The following is an 18,880-nucleotide window of genomic DNA, read 5'->3' on the forward strand; positions in this document are numbered from 1 at the left end:
ATGTGTATTTAAAGTTAAGGTCATGTGGCACAATTCAGAGTAAACTTTACAAGAGAAGCAAAACAATATATTAGACCCACTTAAGCAAAATTATTTTGGGGCTCTGCCACCACATTGTTAACATTGGGGGGGCCTCGAGCCACATGTGCCCAATGTATAACTTTCAGCACGATTTAATTTTTTAACAAAATATTATTTGCGTGATGGAAATTTCATAAATCACTTGAGGACACTGTGGGAAATTACGCGGGATTCTACTCTGAAATTGGCATTTTATTTTATTCCAGTATTTTTTTTTCCAAATCCACACTTAATAACTTAATACATGTCCAATTTACCACCAATTCTTAAGAATGAAGCCAGGCCTATTGCTTCAATAGATCATCAATGCTTGGAAAGTATGTGTGTTGTGGGGAGGGTTGCTCTCCCCCAATTCAAATTTCCGTAATGAATTCCCTTCCTAGGATAATTTGCACGTACTGCAGACTCCATCATAGAATAACTCCATGTTGATCCATACAGTGATCCTTCCATCCCCAAACTTGACGAAGCATCTTGCAGCTACGAATTTCCACTTCAAGCACTATAGGTAAATCATAACTAGGGAGCGGAAGTTGATGAAATGTCATCTTTTTTATGACATCTTGGACACGATGCCCATTAAATATACACAATATTACACTTGGTCTAGAACCCAAAGTGCATTTTTTGCCAATTTTCAGGTTTTAGGTCATTTTCGCATCATTTTTCGCAATATTCGGTGTATTTTTCTTTCGTCATATTTTGTCACTTCCTTCATTTTGGTAATATTCTTGAGTCTTTTCACCAAGGTGAACATAGGCCTATACAGGGTGTTACTAAAGTTAGTTTCCAACGCTTAGGAAGTGATTCTACAAGTGAAAATAAACACAAAAGCTCATGTGACGAAATGCCGAAAATGGCACCCATTCGGAGTTATTGAAGCGGAAAAAAGTGTGAAAATTATGTTTACAAGGAAATAGTGGCACAACGGCCAACCATATGACCACGGCGAAGGGCGTTCCACAAAGAAATGCTGCATGCTCTATTCAAAAAAGCACATGGCAGATGGGTGAAGTTGATGTGCAAGGGATTAACCGAAGGAAGCGAATGGGTCTGTTGAAGTCATGGGGTAGGGAAGGGTTTAGCGAGATGTGTCATCCACGGAAAGTTATATGTGGAGACTGACAACTAAGAAGAAAGTGAATATCCATAGTGGACATCACCATTACGATGAAAAACAAAGATGGTGGTGGTGCTGCGCTAGGTTGCATATTTGTCGACATGTTCACTGTGTGCAGAGTGGAGGTGCCGAGGGAACCACATCACAGACGATGTTCAAACTGTCTGCTATTAACTACCACGAAGAGATGACAATGCTGAATCAACGATTGTCTAGTGCGAGCAAACAACCCCGCGGTGTCTGCTATCGTCGATGCAGCAACATTAATGCGTGCAACGAGATCCTCGGCCGACATGACAGGTGTTTCGTATATGAGGAGTTTCATCTCTCCCCACAGAAAGAAGTTCAGGGGAGTGATGTCCGGCGATCTTGCTGGTGAAGGGCATTCCACAAAGAAATGCGGCATGCTCTATTCCAAAAACACCTGGCAGATATGTGAAGTTGCGGTGTTAAATGCTGACGCCAGTACGCGCGCTATAGCCAGTGCCCACACCACCTCCCATGTTAATGTGTAGCGCGTCCTATCCGAAGAGGGGATGTACCCTTTCAAACTCCAAAAGGTACAAGACCTCTTACCTCAGGACTTTTACCCATGTATGGTCACAAATTTTGTGAACAGGGTGTTGTGGATCGATGAAGCAATGTTCACCAAAATCGGCATGTTCAATAGTAAAAACAGTTACGTTTGGGATTTTGCAAATCCACATGCAATTCTCGTGGCACACCATCAGCACAGGTTTGCGGTTAATGTGTGGTGTGGGATAGTGCATGACCATTTGATTAGGCCGTTCCTTTTTCCTTGTTTGCCTGTGTTGTGGTACATATCATGCATTTCTTTGTGATGTATTGCCTGAACTGTTTGAGGACGTGCCCTTGACACTGAGGCAAGGACTATGGTTCCAACATGATGGTGCACTACCACATTTCGACCAAAATGTGCGTCACTTCCTCAATGGCTTGTTCCACAATCTGTGTATTGATAGGGGTTGGCCTGTGCCAAGGGCAGCAAGATCGCCGGACATCACTCCCCTGGACTTCTTTCTGTGGGGAGAGACGAAATGCCTCGTATACGAAACACCTGTCTTGTCGGACGAGGATCTCGTTGCACGCATTAAGTATCGCCGCAGTGACGATAGCAGACACAGCGGGGTTGTTTGCTCGCACTAGACAATCGTTGATTCGGCATTGTCATCTCTTCGTGGCAGTTAATGGCAGACAATTTGAACATCGTCTGTGATGTGGTTCCCTCGGCACCTCCATTCTGCACACAGTGAACATGTCGATAAATATGCAACCTAGCACACCGCCGCCATCATCTTTGTTTTTCATCGTAACGGTGATGTCCACTATGGATATTCGCTTTCTTATTAGTTGTAAGTCTCCACACATCACTTTCCGTGGATAACACATCTCCCTAAATCCTTCCCTAACCCTATGACTAGAGGCACATATTTTTGGTAAATAAAAAGGTAAAATTTCGGTACAAAAACTGAGTCAATTTCGGGTTCAAAAGCGGTAAATAAAATAAAATATCGGTGTTATAGCGGTGAAAAAATGGATGAAAAGTGGTATATAAAAAGACATATTGGTTTTAAAATTGTGAAAATAATCCTAAATTTGATTTAAAAACTACACTTATTCCACAGAACTAACATTTCACTTGTAATAGCACATTTATGTAGTTATCAGAGTATTAAGTTTATTTCTGTGTAAAGGAGTGAATTTTTGCTTCTCCAATATTAACAGCAGAATTAATCAATTTTCCGGGAATTGCATAACTCTCAGGATAATTCAGACCTCGGAAGGTGTCGCGTCGGTGAATAAACCCTGAATTTCGTGTTTAAGAGTTAATTTCGCTTTTTACAGTTCATTTCGCATTATTTCGTGACAAAATATGGTCACAAAATGCACCTCACACCTTTCAAAACATGAAAAATTAACACTACAATGTGTTTTTTCAAATTTCGTTTTTTCATCAAAAACGAAATATGCATGCCCCTACCTATGACCAACAGACCCATTCGCTTCCTTTGGGGAATCCCTTATCAACTTCACACTTCTGCCATGTGCTTTTTTGAATAGAGCATGCCGCATTTCTTTGTAGAACGCCCTTCGCCATGGTCATATGGTTGGCCGTTGTGCCACTATTTCCATGTAAACATAATTTTCCCACTTTTTCCCACTTCAATGACTCCGAATGGGTGCAGTTTTCAGCATTTCGTCACACGAACTATTGTGTTTATTTTCACTTGTAGAATCACCTCCTAAGCGTTGGAAACGAAATTTAGTAACACCCTGTATATATCTCGCAGGATTGCAATTTACGAGCAAAAGAAATGCTGAACTGGTGACAGTCTCTGTGGTGTCAGGGGAAACCAGCAGGTGTCCGTCTGGGGCAAACTGGGAAAGTAATGCATTTTACACCAATTTATTCAGAGTATACGACCTTTTTATTAAATTGTTTTAAAATTATTTGGTTGTTTCCATTGGAAATCCTCCTTGCATATTTAAATTGAATGTGCATATGGTATCATTTGGTGCCTTTTAATTTCAATTTTTAACCTGAAACTAACGAATTTAATGGTAATTTTTTAGGACATTCTATAGGTCATATACCTATATTTTTTAGGTCATCAACTTCCGCTCCCTAATCATAACACACTGGAAGATTAACAGTTTGGCAGACATGCCCACAAAATTATCTTAAAATAACTCTTTTAAAATGTAAAAGTCGTAGACAATGTGGGAAATTTATATTGGCTCTTTATTTCAATATGACAAGGCTCAAGGACACATTGGATTCATAACTGCAGACAATTTACACTCTAAGTTTATGACAAACTGTGTTCCTACGAGGGAAAATAAAAAAATTATCTGCATTTTCATTAACAGTTACTTTCGTTAGGTTGGCCACACTGCCTTCAGTGCTTGCGTGCTAAAAGGTGGTACTCTTGTGGTTACGTGGCGGAGGTTTCATACTAATCGCTCAATCTTTCTTTCCTTTGTCACGGAGTAAACATTGCCGCAATATTTTTTTTTGACTTGCCCTGGTACAAAGGTACAAGATGATGATTTTTTTTTCCTATCCATGGTTGTGTATATCACTACCAACAAATAAATTAATTTGGCATTTTGTAGGGGACCCACATGTCAAGTTGCACAGGCCCCTCTGGCTGAGCCAGTACAACCCTGCTTATTATTGCAGACTTGGCTTGATTGAGTGGAAACCCATTCCTGTTGCACAAGTAATACTAATCACTAGGGCTCGGGACTTTTGTGTCCTATAAAAGTGTAAAATATGTATGTAAATATGTCTCAAAAATTGAAAAATATGCCAGAAAAATGCAAAATACAGTGAATCCCAAATATATGCAAAGCAGAACTTCCTTTTTTTTCATTTACAATTAAATTCTGAGTTTTCCACGCAATATCAACAAATTTCGGATGATGTATTAAATGAAATTAGACTATCTTTCATGTAGAATGCGTGGAGAAACATTGGAAAAACCGTGGCACTTATTATGCAATTATCCTCAGTTGCATTTACTATTCTGCCACATTATACCTATTTGTTGGAAGTGTAATTTTCGAATTTATATACAAGAAAAGGCCGAGTTATCAGAAAAAAATACTGTATTCAATCTGCATACAAAATCTTTGTTAAAACATGCCTCATGCACAGAAGAAATATTTAAAAAGATTATCATACGTAGGCATATAAGCGAAGAAAGTTCACAAATTTTTAATTTTACTAACCTCAAGCATTGCAGTGAGAAACGAAAATTCTCTTCAGGTTCTCGACAGTGAAACTTCGCCTGTTATCTACCAGCAGTGCTTTGTAGCATGAGAATGTACGTTCCACGGAGCACGATGTAACTGGAGCAAACCTAAAAAATGCTACATCTGCAGGTGTCAAATCTTCCTCAACACTTTCCAGAGTTGATCTTCTGTCACCGCTCACGAACCGGCGATGGTGGTGAAAGTGCTGAATCCAGGATTGTTGTTCAAGATGGTTCTGAATTTCTCTCTAACCAAATCTGCTGTTTGCCCCCTCACTATTGACAATTTTGTTTTTATAATTCTTGTATAATTTGAAGTGAGTCATGCACACTTACACCATTTCTCTCAAATTGCTCAATGCACAACACGAGGAACGCGAAATCGCAGAAATGTAAGCAATATCGTCTTTCAGTTCTGCATTTTGAAGCAATTGCTGAACAACACTAACAGATGCAGCACCTTCTCTTTCAAAACCAGTAACTACTTCGGAAAGAATGTTAAGATTGGTGCAGTAATATTGAACTGCCGAGAGCCATGTTCCCCACCACCGGCTGTGGTGGCGCAGGAATATCTGGTGCAGCTTCCTTTAGTGCTTGGCATCGTGATGGACACTTGAAGAAGATTTTTTTCATGTTTGACACAAATTGATCTATGTTGGGATGCCTTGATCGAATTTGTTCGCATAGTCTATGAAGTCCGTGTGCCAGGCAGGTTATGTTAACCATTTTCGGATACAGAACCCGTAAGGCTTTCCTGCCTTCAACATATACCTAGCTGCATCGGTTACAAGTAACAGAATTCTATCGTGCGGAATACCTTCAGGACATAGTATCTGCATGGAGTTTTCAATGAAACTAGCGATTGTTGAATGGTTTACCTTCTCCAGCTGATCAACATGCACAAGGAATATTTCTCCTGCCTGTTCAGTTTCTAAAACAACCACCACAAGATTTGCCATGTAACACCCGCAACAGTCTGTTGTATCGTCCACTGATAGCCACAAGTTTTTGTTTTTCAATTTGTCCCAGAATGACACTTACCATTAAGCCTTGTTTCCATGATATGAAAAACTAAATATGCTGACCAAGGCAGTAATTTATTTTATTAAAAACAAACTAAACGTAACGTTTCAACCTCCTAGCAAGGTCTTCTTCAGACTCTGTATCAAGTACAAATGTAACAAGATACAAAAACAGGGCATTATATATACACACAAACATTACTCCCTCCAGACTATTAGAAAATTGTTCTGGAACTTTCTAGCAGGTGGCTTTCCCTTGTCAACTGTACTTTCACCTAAAAGGCTAAACATAATTACTTCCATATAGAATGTGGTTGGACTTTTTATCTCACGCTCTTTTTCCTTCATTTTTCTTCCTGAAATTTCCCTGTCGCAGTACTTCTGAAGAAACTTACCAAGTGTTGGTTCTTCCAACTTCCACAGAGGAATACCAGATGTGATGAATGCTTTGCACAGTTCCTGGGTGAAAGAAGACTGCCGACTGCCCTGGACTGACACCGCATGTGGAAGTAATGCCTGAGCTACGTTCGTTTTCTTCCTTTGCAAGTTTCTTATGTGCTTCGCCGTGTCTAGATGCTGCAACACAGAAGACCTCTTTGAATATCAAACAGAAATATCACATAGCTTGCAAAACAAAATCTTGTCATCTGTCGCAAAAACATCACTACCAAATTCTCTCAATTTGACCGAATCTGATTCCTTTACACGAGGCATCATTCTGATACTATTGCGCCTCTCAATCGACCACCGATTCGAGATTGCCTCGTCAAACCATATTCACTTGGCATGAAAGAGAAGCCACTGCGTTAAACAACACTCGTTCGAAGCATTGTTCTTATTTCTTATCGACAAACACAAACATCCAGGTTCTTTTCTTGATGTCTGCCTCTTTTTCGCATTATTGGTAAAATCAAAGTCTGCCGACTTGAGCTCGTAACTGTCAGTTTTTTAATTGTTGTAAAATTGAAAAAAGAAGGTCATACAACAGTTCAAATTTGTTTTGTTTCTCGCTGGCGATTCTCGTGAATGCGTACAACAATGAAGGGCAGTTTGTTCACATCATGCAAGCTCAGACAATAACGCAGATGCATGGACGCCCGGAGGGGGGCAAGGGCTCACTTTCCCTCCTCCAGGAAAAAAACCTGCGGGTGTGCCTGCACAGAGGTGTCATGGATGTTTTCAGTTTAGAGTCTCAAAATAAGTGGATAATAAAGATCCGGATACATGATAAATAATTATTTGTATGTAGGAAAAGTAGGAAATTATAGATAGCTAAATATGTTATCTTGCCTGAAGAAGGAATAAATATGTTGTAAAAACAAAAAAAATCGTAAAATATGTCAAATTATGTCCTATCAAATTTGCTAATTTCAGTTTATCATCACCAGATACGTCGAGATCGCACTCCGAAATTCGATCCCACTCCGAAATTCGATCCCATGATATATATAAAAAAATATGTTATAACATAAAGTCCCGGACCCCGACTCACCACTCTCGAGAGAATTAGCATTCTGAACACTCACGTAGAAGTTTCTCCAAATGGGAGATCTCGGACATAAATATGTCCATTTCCCTGTGCGAGTGAAGCCAGCCACAGAATGATGATCAGATAATAATTATTATGGTTTATACAAACTGTGTACATCATCATCATCATCATTTCATTAACACCCCCAGCCCACATATTATAAACTTGAAATTATATTTTGTGCAATAAGCATCAATTTGTTGTCAAACGATGGAGGATCAAAATAATAATAATAAGAAATAAGAATGCACCCCATAAATTTACATTTTACAACAACATTTAAAAACTTGTCACCTATAAGTGATGATGAAATTCTTGAGTTCATGAAAAAGTAAATATAGTACATTTCCTTTATTACCCAAACCACCTTTGCAGTTTTATTTTTAACACTTTCTATCTAATGTATTCATCTGCAAAATGAGGGAATGAGGATAGGTCAGGAATTGTTATTTATGCAATAACTACAAGCACCAGGTAATTAATTATTTACACACTTTATTTTTAAAAAAATCATTCCATGTAGAGAAAATATTGAACACTTTAAATAAATTTGATGCAGTGTCAAAATGGTTTGCTTTTGTGTTTCCTTAGTTTCTTGGAGGATTTTGCCTGGAAGAAAAAAAAACAACTCTTACTATGGTTGCTGGGATTACATGTTCAATCTCTCATTGATTATAACATTAAAAATTGAAGCAAGAAGATGAACATTTCAAATACGAGATATGCATGCAATCAAATTATATCCAATTATCTTTAATCAACTTTTAACCTTTAGATGTCTGCTAGTCCATGCATTGGATTCCATATGTAAGGAACGAACTCCTGCATGTCCAATGTATGAACACCAGAAACACATCGCAGCATTTAACCTTTTGAGTCCCAAGGCCATTTTCACTGGTAAGCCTCTCGGTCCCGAGCAGATTTTGAGCAAAATGCAGTTTCAATTAAATGAGTGAAGATCGGAGACTAATTGCCATAGAGAGATGAGTGATATACCGTTGTACACGGAATAACCAGAGATTCAGACTATATGAAATGTATGCAAATTCGGCGTATATGTGGCGGGGGAGGGGGCTAACTCTCAAAATTCCAAAATTTCGGGGAAAAAAAATTGGTTCTCCCACCCTCCCCTCAAGAAAAAAGTACATGACATTGTCGACATGCACATGGAAATGATCGCTGACATGTAAGGAACACAAAAATATTTGCATTTTTATCATATGACCAATGTTACTTGAGTTGTACCCCCAAAAGGAATGGTCGGCACACCACTGATTTAAGCTTCAAAATGCAGCGGTACCTTGAAATGACTTTAGCTCAGAGACTATTTGCCCTGGAGATATGAACGATATACCATTGTACGCAGAATGAATCACAGATTCAGACGATATATAATTTATGCACATTCGGCGTATATATGGAGGGGAAAGGGGGGAAATCCCCTGAATACTTTTTTTTTAAAAAATGGGGTTTCTCCCCCCCCCCCCCCAAGGATATGAAAAGTTCAAAATGCACATAGAAATTATCGCTGGCATGTAAGAAACAAAAAAAAAATATTTTCATTTTTGTCATATGACCAATATTACGCGAGTTGTACCCCTGAAACGAAAGGCTTGTACGCCACTGTCTCAAGCTTCGGAATTGAGCGAACTGCAGAGTTACATTGAAATGACTATAGCTCAGAAACTAAATGCCCTAGAGATATGAAAGGTATACCATTGTACGCAGAATGAATCACAGATTCAGACGATATATAATTTATGCACATTCGGTGTACATATGGAGGGGGAAAGGGGGGAAATCCACTAAAAAATACTTTTCTTAAAAAAAATGGTGTTTCCCCCCGCCCCCCAAAAAATGTCAAAATGCACAAAATGCAAAATTTATGCAAATTTGGCGTATATATGGAGGGGGAAGGGAGAAAACCCCAAAAAATTATTTTAAAAAATTGTCACTTCACCCAAAAAATGTCCTCGCACTTGGGCACAAAACGACACCTACGCACAACATTCACGGACGAAAAGCTAGAATGCAGTGAAAAATGAGCGCCGATTCTTGCAGCTGCTTGAAATTGTATTTTTAGACAATGCAGGGTAACCCCTGTTGAAACTTGTGGACACTTGTGCTAAAAAAACAAAGGTTTCCTTCAGCGTGCTTCGAAATTCCATTCTCACAACGCAGATTCAACAACCAGTCATCCCCCTTCCCCACCCCCCTGCTTGCACCCTCACGGAAAACTTTCATTTTGACATGGACACTGATGAACAAGTATCCTTCGAATGCAGTTAACAGGAGGGAGTGAAAAGCATTGCTTGAGAACAACAAAGCTGGTCTTCCTTTGTTGGCAAAAATTTGACCTTGAAAAGAGACGCAAAAGAGAAGTCCCTTTTCCCGCCTTTTCCCCTCCATTTCATGAAGACAAAAAAAATGCAAAAAAACATTTCTGTTAAATACATGTGTTAGGAACAATACAAAAAAAATCGAAATTCTAGCCAAACATAGGAAAGTTATAACGTAAAAACTACGACCTTGACAAAGCATCTTGATCGAGATGCTTGGGCCCGTGAGGGTTACATTTGGGTATCTCGATCGATACGCTTGGGATCCTAAAGGTTAATATGTCATTTCTCAAAAATCATGTGTATACACAAGAAGGTGTGACATACTTGAATTTCAATGCAGTACGAGTATTGGAGGTTTCTCAAAGCCGGTTTTACTTTTTTGTTGGTTAAAAAAATTAGAGTACAGGATTTTTTTAAATTTACAAAATGAGAACTATTCTTCAGAGTTGGCTTTACTTTGGATAGGATGGCTAGGCTTTCAGGGAAAGTAAAATATTGACATTCCATCTCAATACAGGCACAATTAGAAGAAGAAAACAATAATTTACTAAAGAAACATTACAACATTGTGAACATAAAAATTCCAAAACGTAGCTCCATTATGTAAATTTTGCCTGCACTCGTTTGAGCTCTATTTAGAGCACAGTGCTAAACATGGTGGAACATATATCTACATACATTACATACAATACAACATTTACCTAGCATACTGCTGGACAAGGGTACTTATCGGCACATATCATGCCTTTGTATTATTATTTAACCATATTGGATATTTCAATTACATTTTCTTTGGATGAACCATTGAACAATTTTTAACACACATTTGTATGGTTGTAGAACCCCAACATTTTTTCCTATGATTTTTTTGTGCAGCAGTAAAGGTAAAAAAGGTACATTCTATGTGTACATGTAAAACTTACGTAAGTCAACTATTAATGGGTAAAGAGTTAAACTAAACTAAACTTCGTGGCGCAACAGCCCTTGAAGGTCCAGGGCCTACCAGCGGCTTTTCATTGGGTGAGGCATGGTCAGCGCATCGGATCCCATCGCCACTGTTTTCTGGTTTTCATGACCGACGCCCGCTACTTCTTGAAGTAGCTTCCCAATTGTCCCCAGGACGCTGGGTCAATGCTGAAATTTTGGGGGCACCCACCAGGAACGCTCAGACCAAAGGTGAGAGTGCTAACCACTTGGCTACGTGGGAGCCCTTGGTAAAGAATTAAAATATCTTAAATTGCTGTACACTGTGCTGATTCCCAACCAGAATATCTGACAGACAAACCACTATTCCTTTAAAAGTAAATTAGTCTAACAGGCTATGCTGTTCTTCATTTCTATTAAAAACATACCTTCATGTCTAAACTAGGAGCTTCACTCTTCCCAGGTTTCCACAGGCTAAGGATGCCACTTTCACCTCCTGTTACCAACAATTCATTCTGTTGGAAAAACAAATGTGTCACACACGAGTTGATTATATTAGGCAATAAATTACATAATTTTAACACAATAGCTTTTACAATGAATTCTAACTTATATTTATTGGAAATTCCTTTGGTTCCAACTTAATGTCTAAGGAGGTTTGAATGAAAACAATAACAATATGAATCCCTGTGTATCAGGCTAAATAAATATATTAATGCATTTGATTTGACATAGAATTACCATATTGATCTAAAGAAAATTTTTAATACCAATGAAATAAAATAATGACAAATTAATAACCCAGTAGTTTATGTATTTACTAATGAACATACAGATTGTATTAGTATTAGGATTAAGGCAGAATCGATACAGATGTATCGGATTGGTGTCAGTATTGAAAAATATATGTAGGAGTTTAATCAGATACCAGACAATACCTTTTCCGAGTCTGAGTGTCTTGAAATTACAAATAATAATAATAATTAAAATAATGTTCATGGAGAAAACTGATTCTATGATAAAATGACTATTCATATACAATTATAAATATTACGCAATAAAGCTGATATATTGTCACATTTAGATTTGACATGGTTAGTCCACATTTTGAAATTAAAATAATACTTTGGTCACATGATCACTCAAAATTTATTCATGTAATATAATTAAATGTGCCTGGAATTGCAATTTGTACCAGTTTTAATAAATGTGATGTTTAATAGCAAATTAGTGTATGAGGCCAAATTATCTAATTGTGCAACAATTTAAATTCATATTTATAACTATTATTTTTGACTGGTAATATCAATAAACAATATCTTCAAACATGCGTTCTCTTAAAGCTGCAATATAGAAACATTCAGATTTAGAATTAATTTCATTGAAATTGTTGATTGCATCAAGGTTTACATACAAAGGTAAACTTTTTTAAGATTATTGAGTGTATAAAAACTATTTTATTCTTGGTGTTCTGTAGCATGTAAAAAGCAGTAATTGTAATTGCCAGATAAATATATTGTTATAAACATTGCAAAATAGCTGAATCAGCACAAACATGTACATTTAGATCACTAACATTAATCTTAAGTAACTGTTAAGTACTTAGTACTCAAATTAAGAGCGAGTCGAGCGAGACTGAATACGTTGCAGTGCACATGGAATCCGTGATACCAGTGTTGCACATCCCACTATTTTAAACCTATATTTATCATGATTAATAATTGTGCTATACAGCGGTGAGAATGGCTGAATCGAGGCCTCCTGTTCAGCGTGCGGTTTTACCCAAGTGTTATTTTGAATATCGCAGTGAGAAGAAACATGTTATCATTTGGACACGAGACGTGCATCAACGGGGGATGCATTGAATCAAACATGGAAAGATACCACCATGCAAAACCACCGCCAGGGCTGAAAAACCAACGAAAGAGGTTGAGGCTTATTGTTTCACGAACTGGCGGCAATGAAGGCTTTGTTGAAGGCACATGTTTACTGTTCTATGCAAAGAAAGGGAAGGGTGATTATCAGGAGGAAATGGAAAGACCAAGATTTGAATCCTGGTTTAGTGAAGTGATTCATAAATTGAAACCAAACAGAGTAATAGCAGCAGACCATTCACTCCATTGTATATATATCACCAATAACAAATCGTGCTTTTTTTAGTAGTATAACTTGAAGTGCATGTGTCTTACGGTAATAGATGTATTGCGAACGACGCAATCAGGTTTTTCATAAATTTATTTCTTTCTAAACCAAAATCAATAATTTGTCATTAAATTCAAGAGGGGCCTATCGTTGCTTACTTTTACCTTTGTCTTATTTATTTTTTGCGTGCTCGAAATATACACACATGCTCTCATATTTCGCGATTTATGTTAAGTAAGGACACATTTATTAAATAATCTATGTGCAGAAAGTATTTTAAAAATTTTAGGTTTCAGGTACATTTCGCTTGACATGCAAGCGGGTTTTAATGTGTTTTGCACGGTTGGGAACACTGCGGATTTTCTGTGTCTGCGATGTAAGCAGCTCGGCGGTTGATGCAAGACTGGCACGGAAGATTCTGAGCTCAGTTCTTGTGCGGATTGATACATAAAACCTGCTGCAAAGTTAGCTTGACACGCGGCTTAGTGTGCTGATACAGTAATTTGATTTCTGATTCGACGCTGTTAGATCTGACACGTATGTAAAAATGATGAACCAGTCAGAACTTCAAATGTAACCAAGAGCATTTACCCTTGTTTTAAAAGAGATTAGTGAGACTCATGAATTAAGAGTTGATTGACTGCACTGTCATCACTATTCTTGTCCTATTTTAATATGTTAAAGCAAAACTTTGGTAAACTGCCATGATGAAGTTCCAATGGAAATTTATTATATATTAAAATTTATAAATAATCTGAACTACTCGGAATTGTTACAATTTTCAAGGATCAGCAGTTGTATCGACATTAGACTCAGCCTTAATTAAAATATTTTCAAAGAACAAAAATGGCAAAACAAATACAAGGCTCCAGTATGCAATGACTCGAGTATAAAAAGCAAAAATTGAATATTTACTACTGGTTAGAAGCATGCATATTTAGTTTTTGACGAAAACACAAAATGTGAAATAACACATTGTAATGTTAATTTTTTACGTTTCTGAAAGGTATGAGGTGTATTTTCCTACCCTGTTTTGTTACGAAATAATGCGCAATGAACTGCAAAATGCGAAATAGACTCTTGAACATGAAATTTAGAGTTTATTTACTAATGCAACACTTTCTGAAGTCAGAATTATCCTGAGAGTTATGCAATTCACGGAAAATTGATTAATTCTGCTGTAAATATTTGAGAAGCAAAAATGGATCCCTTTATACAAGAATAAACTTAATATTCTGGTATGATATAAATATGTTATTAAAACGGATATGTTTGTTTATTTTGTGTAGAAAGTGCAATTTTTAAATCAAATTTGGGATTATATTCACAATTTTAAAATCAAATGTATTTTTATATAAGAAGGACTGAAATTAAATGGTGTGACTCAGTTGTTAGCATATGCAGATGATGTAGACTTACTAGGGGATGATGTGATTACAATTAAGAATAATGCTAAAATATTTTTCAAAACTGCTAAAGAGATAGGTTTGGAAGTTAACAAAGAGAAAACTAAATATATGCTTACAGGCCGAAACCAAGTGTTAGGTAATAATCAAAATCTAATTATTGATAACAACTCGTTTGAACCAGTTTCCAAATTCAAATACTTAGGAGTAATATTAACAAATGAAAATTATATTAAAGAGGAAATAAAAAGTAGGCTTAATTCAGGAAATGCATGTTACTTCTCTCTTCATAAACTTTTGTCTTCTCGTTTAATATCTAAGAAACTAAAAAAAAATTGCGTGCATCAGCACTTTAGGCCATTTGGCACTCTTCAATATATTTGGGAAAATATCTCCTTACTTAAAATTCTGACTTAAAAAAAAATTAAAACAAGGGGTGTAAAAAGCTACTTGGGAAAAAATTAAAAGTGCAATGTTGTAAAAATAAGTTAATAAGATCCTTAGGAAAATATTTGGACCTCAAAGGGATGAGGAGACAGGTGAGTCGAGAAGGTTACATAATTTAGAACTACATAATTGTATTCATGTCCAGATATTATTAGAATAATTAAATCAAGAAGACTTAGGTGGGCAGGCCATGTGGCACGAATGGGAGACAAAAGAGGAGTTTACAGGATTCTTGTTGGGAAACCTGATGGTAAGAGACCTGTAGGAAGGCCAAGACGAAGATGGAGGGACAACGTTGAGATGGACCTAAGGGAAATCGGTAGAGATGGAAAAGAGTATATAGAACTTGCTCAAGATAGGGAAAGATGGAAGGCCTGTGTTGCTGCAGCCATGAACCTTCGGGTTTAAGAAGGCTAGGGAGTTAGTTAGTAGTTATTTTTATATATGGCTTTTTCTGCACTATAAAAGCGAAATTTTATTTTATTTACCAAAATATGTGCCTCTACTAATGGTCTGTGTAACTTACACACATATTCAAGACTTCGTTGTTCCAGTATAAATATTTATGCTTTTATGCAAATGGGTTGAAAGTTTTGAATATACCATTTAAGGTAAGGAGATACAGTTACGTACCATGTGTGCATTTATTTGAATATTGTCGGAATGGGCAATGCTTCTGAAGACAAACATGGGGGTACAAGAGTATGAATTTCTCCATATGTGGCAGGTCAAAGCGTTTTTCAAAGTTTATTTTTAAGCCAGATACGACCTGTAAAAATTATGACGAATAAGAATTTTCGGAATCCCATGTATTCCTTATGGGGAATCAGCTTCAACATCAAATGGGACCGACTTTTCTGCTGGGCAATTACTTCTTCAAACTGTCCTCTTCCCGTTGATATCATTTTCTATTCAATCGGAAGTTTGATATTCCCAAGATAACAAATCAAAGAATACTCCCATATGCCCAATGCATTTCTCCTTGCCTCTGGCAGTGTTGCCAAACCTGGTGTGCATAAAAGCTAAATTTCATCTTTAAAAACTGACTTTCAAGGAGCTAGATTTACGAAGTGCTTCCTAGAGTAATGTTAGTTGTCGAAGGGGTGGGGCGCTGCTATTACCGTTAACTCTAAATTGATGACAATTTATTCTTAGTTTTCACCATCGAGATTTGGTGGCATCACCCACCTCATGGTAACACGAAATCGAAAATAAAGGATTCTCTGATAACAATATTATGCCAATTCCATGTCAACACAGCACCATAAAAAAAAGTAGCTTGGGATATAAGAGGGGATGGGGCGATGCAGCTAATATAACAATATCATGTCACGTGCAAAATGTATAATCATGGCAAAAGTTGGTCTATGTGCGCTGGAACCAGTGATGGTATCATAGTGAGGTACAGGGGCGGGTGCCCCAGTTCACAGGCAAACGAGTGCACGAAAGAACTATATCTGGCTCCAAGAGAGCTAAGTTAGCAACACTGACTGAGGGAAAAGCCGAGCAGAGACTGTCTTGCATGCCCTTAAATGTTCTTTTGTTGGCCCTGCGCAGTCTCTGCTACCGTTTTGTTTCTTGTTTCACAGTGTTTACTTGGCAATATGGCCCTGCAAAGGCGATGCTTCTGTTCTATTGACCAGTTTTATGTATTCTCCTCTTCGTTTATGCTGAAACTGTGTTATTTGTCATCTTATATCATGTAACATGACCCTCTGAGGTAAAAACTATTAGTATTGGGAAGTTTTCCTATTGTTATCACACACTAATTCAATCTGTATTGTGTATTCTCCCACACATGCTTATGGGGATTTTTACCATCTTAACTTATAATAATTTTGTACATAAAGTTGGCAGCTATGTAAGTAGCAGATTAGCAATACTGAGACTTCATGACAACAGCACAGTTCAGCTTTCCACCATGTGCCTAACCTGCCATTCAGAGATCATATAACCAGCTAGCTCATGGCACATTTTTCAGTTGCACATGCCCAGAGGACGTGGAAGAATAAACCCACACCCTGGCAACCGGGCAGAACCCCCTAACTAGACTGCTCCCGGCTTCTAGCTGTGTGGGACTCTCAGGTTTCCTTAGTTCAGACTGCAGCTCTGTGCACAGAAACTGAACGTACGTTTGATCCACGACTTAGTGCTGTGTTGAGATACACCTCGAATGGGGGGGAGGGGGAGGGAGGGAGGGAGGGAGGGAGGGGGGGGGAGAGAGAGAGAGAGAGAGAGAGAGAGGGGGGGGAAATTGGTGCATCAGCACTTTAGGCCATTTGGCACTCTTCAACATATTTGGGAAAATATCTCCTTACTTAAAATTCTGACTTAAAAAAATTAAAACAAGGGGTGTAGAAAGCTACTTGGGAAAAAATTAAAAGTGCAATGTTGTAAAAATAAGTAAATAAGATCCTTAGGAAAATATTTGGACCTCAAAGGGATGAGGAGACAGGTGAGTCGAGAAGGTTACATAATTTAGAACTACATAATTTGTATTCATGTCCAGATATTATTAGAATAATTAAGAATTAAGAAGACTTAGGTGGGCAGGCCATGTGGCACGAATGGGAGAGGAAACAGGAGTTTACAGGATTCTTGTTGGAAAACCTGATGGTAAGAGACCTGTAGGAAGGCCAAGACGAAGATTGAGGGACAACGTTGAGATAGACCTAAAGGAAATTGGTAGAGATGGAAAAGAGTACAGGAAAACCTCCTTAATACGAAGTTCAAGGGACCAAAAAATGTCAACTTCGTATTAAACGACTTCGAGTTATCCAAACTTTTCAAGATGGCGCCTGTTTTCAGGTATAAATAAAGTAGAGTATAAATTCCCCCCACAAAGGATGTTTTATACTTGGTGGTAGCTCAGAAAATAAGCTTTATATGTACTATATAATAATATTGTACGTTTTAAAGAAAGTGAGAACAAGGAGCGTAACGCGGACACAAAGATTCCAAGGAGACTGTTAACACCATTTATCCTGCCTAGTTATACAACCGGTTATGCACGGGATGCATGTTGTGGCAAAAAGTCTTTTAACAAACGGTATTTTCTTTTAATTGTGCAAAGTCGTTGCTCTTCCACGAAATTCTTACAATTTTAGTTCATAAGAAACCCGTTTGCAGGGAGACCTAGGGAAAGGAAAACAATCTCGTTTACTGCAAGAAGTGAAACTCGGAAGAATCTTGACGGTAGTCACTGGCGCAAGCAAGAGACGGGAGATAATCGGACAGAATGAATATTGGATTTTATGTGCGTTCACTAGAACATTGTCCGTTACAGGATTAACTGGTAAGAGAAGATTCTGTTGGGAGAGAACACAACCTTTCCCTGGCAAAAAACAAAAAAATCGGGGCTGTAAATTTCGTTCTGGTTTGGCTGTTAAAAAGACATCGTAAAAAAAGTCACGCATTCTTTGCTTCAGTTAACTTCATAATCGCCCCCCCCCCCCCCCCCCCCGTTCCAGGGATCAGTTCAAACTCTTCCTCAACTTGCATTGTAATCTACTCTGAAAAAGTAAACACACAACTTGCGATCTGTTTGCACGGCGCACTTGATAATCACTCTGGTTTGGATCCCACTTTAAACTGTATATTTAATCCCGCTTAGCTCATCAGCATAAAATGAACTAAAAACAAGCTTTACGAAACTTGCATATTTTCAGATTAATCGACAATTTATTGTAGGTTTCAGGAGTATTTTGGAGGTCAAACACTCGGGTTTTTTTGTCGTTTTTTTAACAGCAGCACGCTAATGCTTCTGAAGAAAAGCGGGGATTATATGGCTTTGCGAGATTCAAAACAATGACGCTTATTCCTGTGAAAAAAAAAAATGATCCTTGTATTACCTTTTACCATGCAACAGACAATAATACGGGCAATATTTCCTATCCAGACATCTGCATTCAAACAAGAAAGAGGGACCTGAATTCTGCAATTATCGCATTACCATGCACACCAGTGGCGGATAATGAGCTGTTGTAGAAGGAAGGGGGTCACTTTTCTTTTACTTATCATGCGGTTTTTGTTCGTTTTGAAGAAGGTATTCAGAACTGTTTGCTTTTTTTTAGACGCCAAAGGAAA

General features: G+C 37.8%; 1 protein-coding gene across 1 annotated transcript in view; it reads right to left on the bottom strand.

The window, feature by feature from the left end:
• Positions 1–8,008: 8,008 nt before the first annotated feature.
• The window catches only part of LOC146001282 (WD repeat-containing protein 89), a 56,899-nt gene continuing 46,027 nt past the window's right edge, over positions 8,009–18,880 (bottom strand). Inside the window, exons 10-11 of the mRNA XM_083138582.1 lie at positions 11,228–11,314; positions 8,009–8,142 (exon numbers count right to left, since the gene is read on the bottom strand). Coding sequence (XP_082994708.1) covers positions 8,095–8,142; positions 11,228–11,314 — 135 coding nt within the window. The 3' untranslated portion in view covers positions 8,009–8,094. The remainder of the gene's footprint in view (positions 8,143–11,227; positions 11,315–18,880) is intronic.

Source organism: Lepisma saccharinum, chromosome 17 (genome assembly GCF_977018435.1).
Source record: "Lepisma saccharinum chromosome 17, izLepSacc3.1, whole genome shotgun sequence".
Lineage (NCBI taxonomy): Eukaryota > Metazoa > Arthropoda > Insecta > Zygentoma > Lepismatidae > Lepisma > Lepisma saccharinum.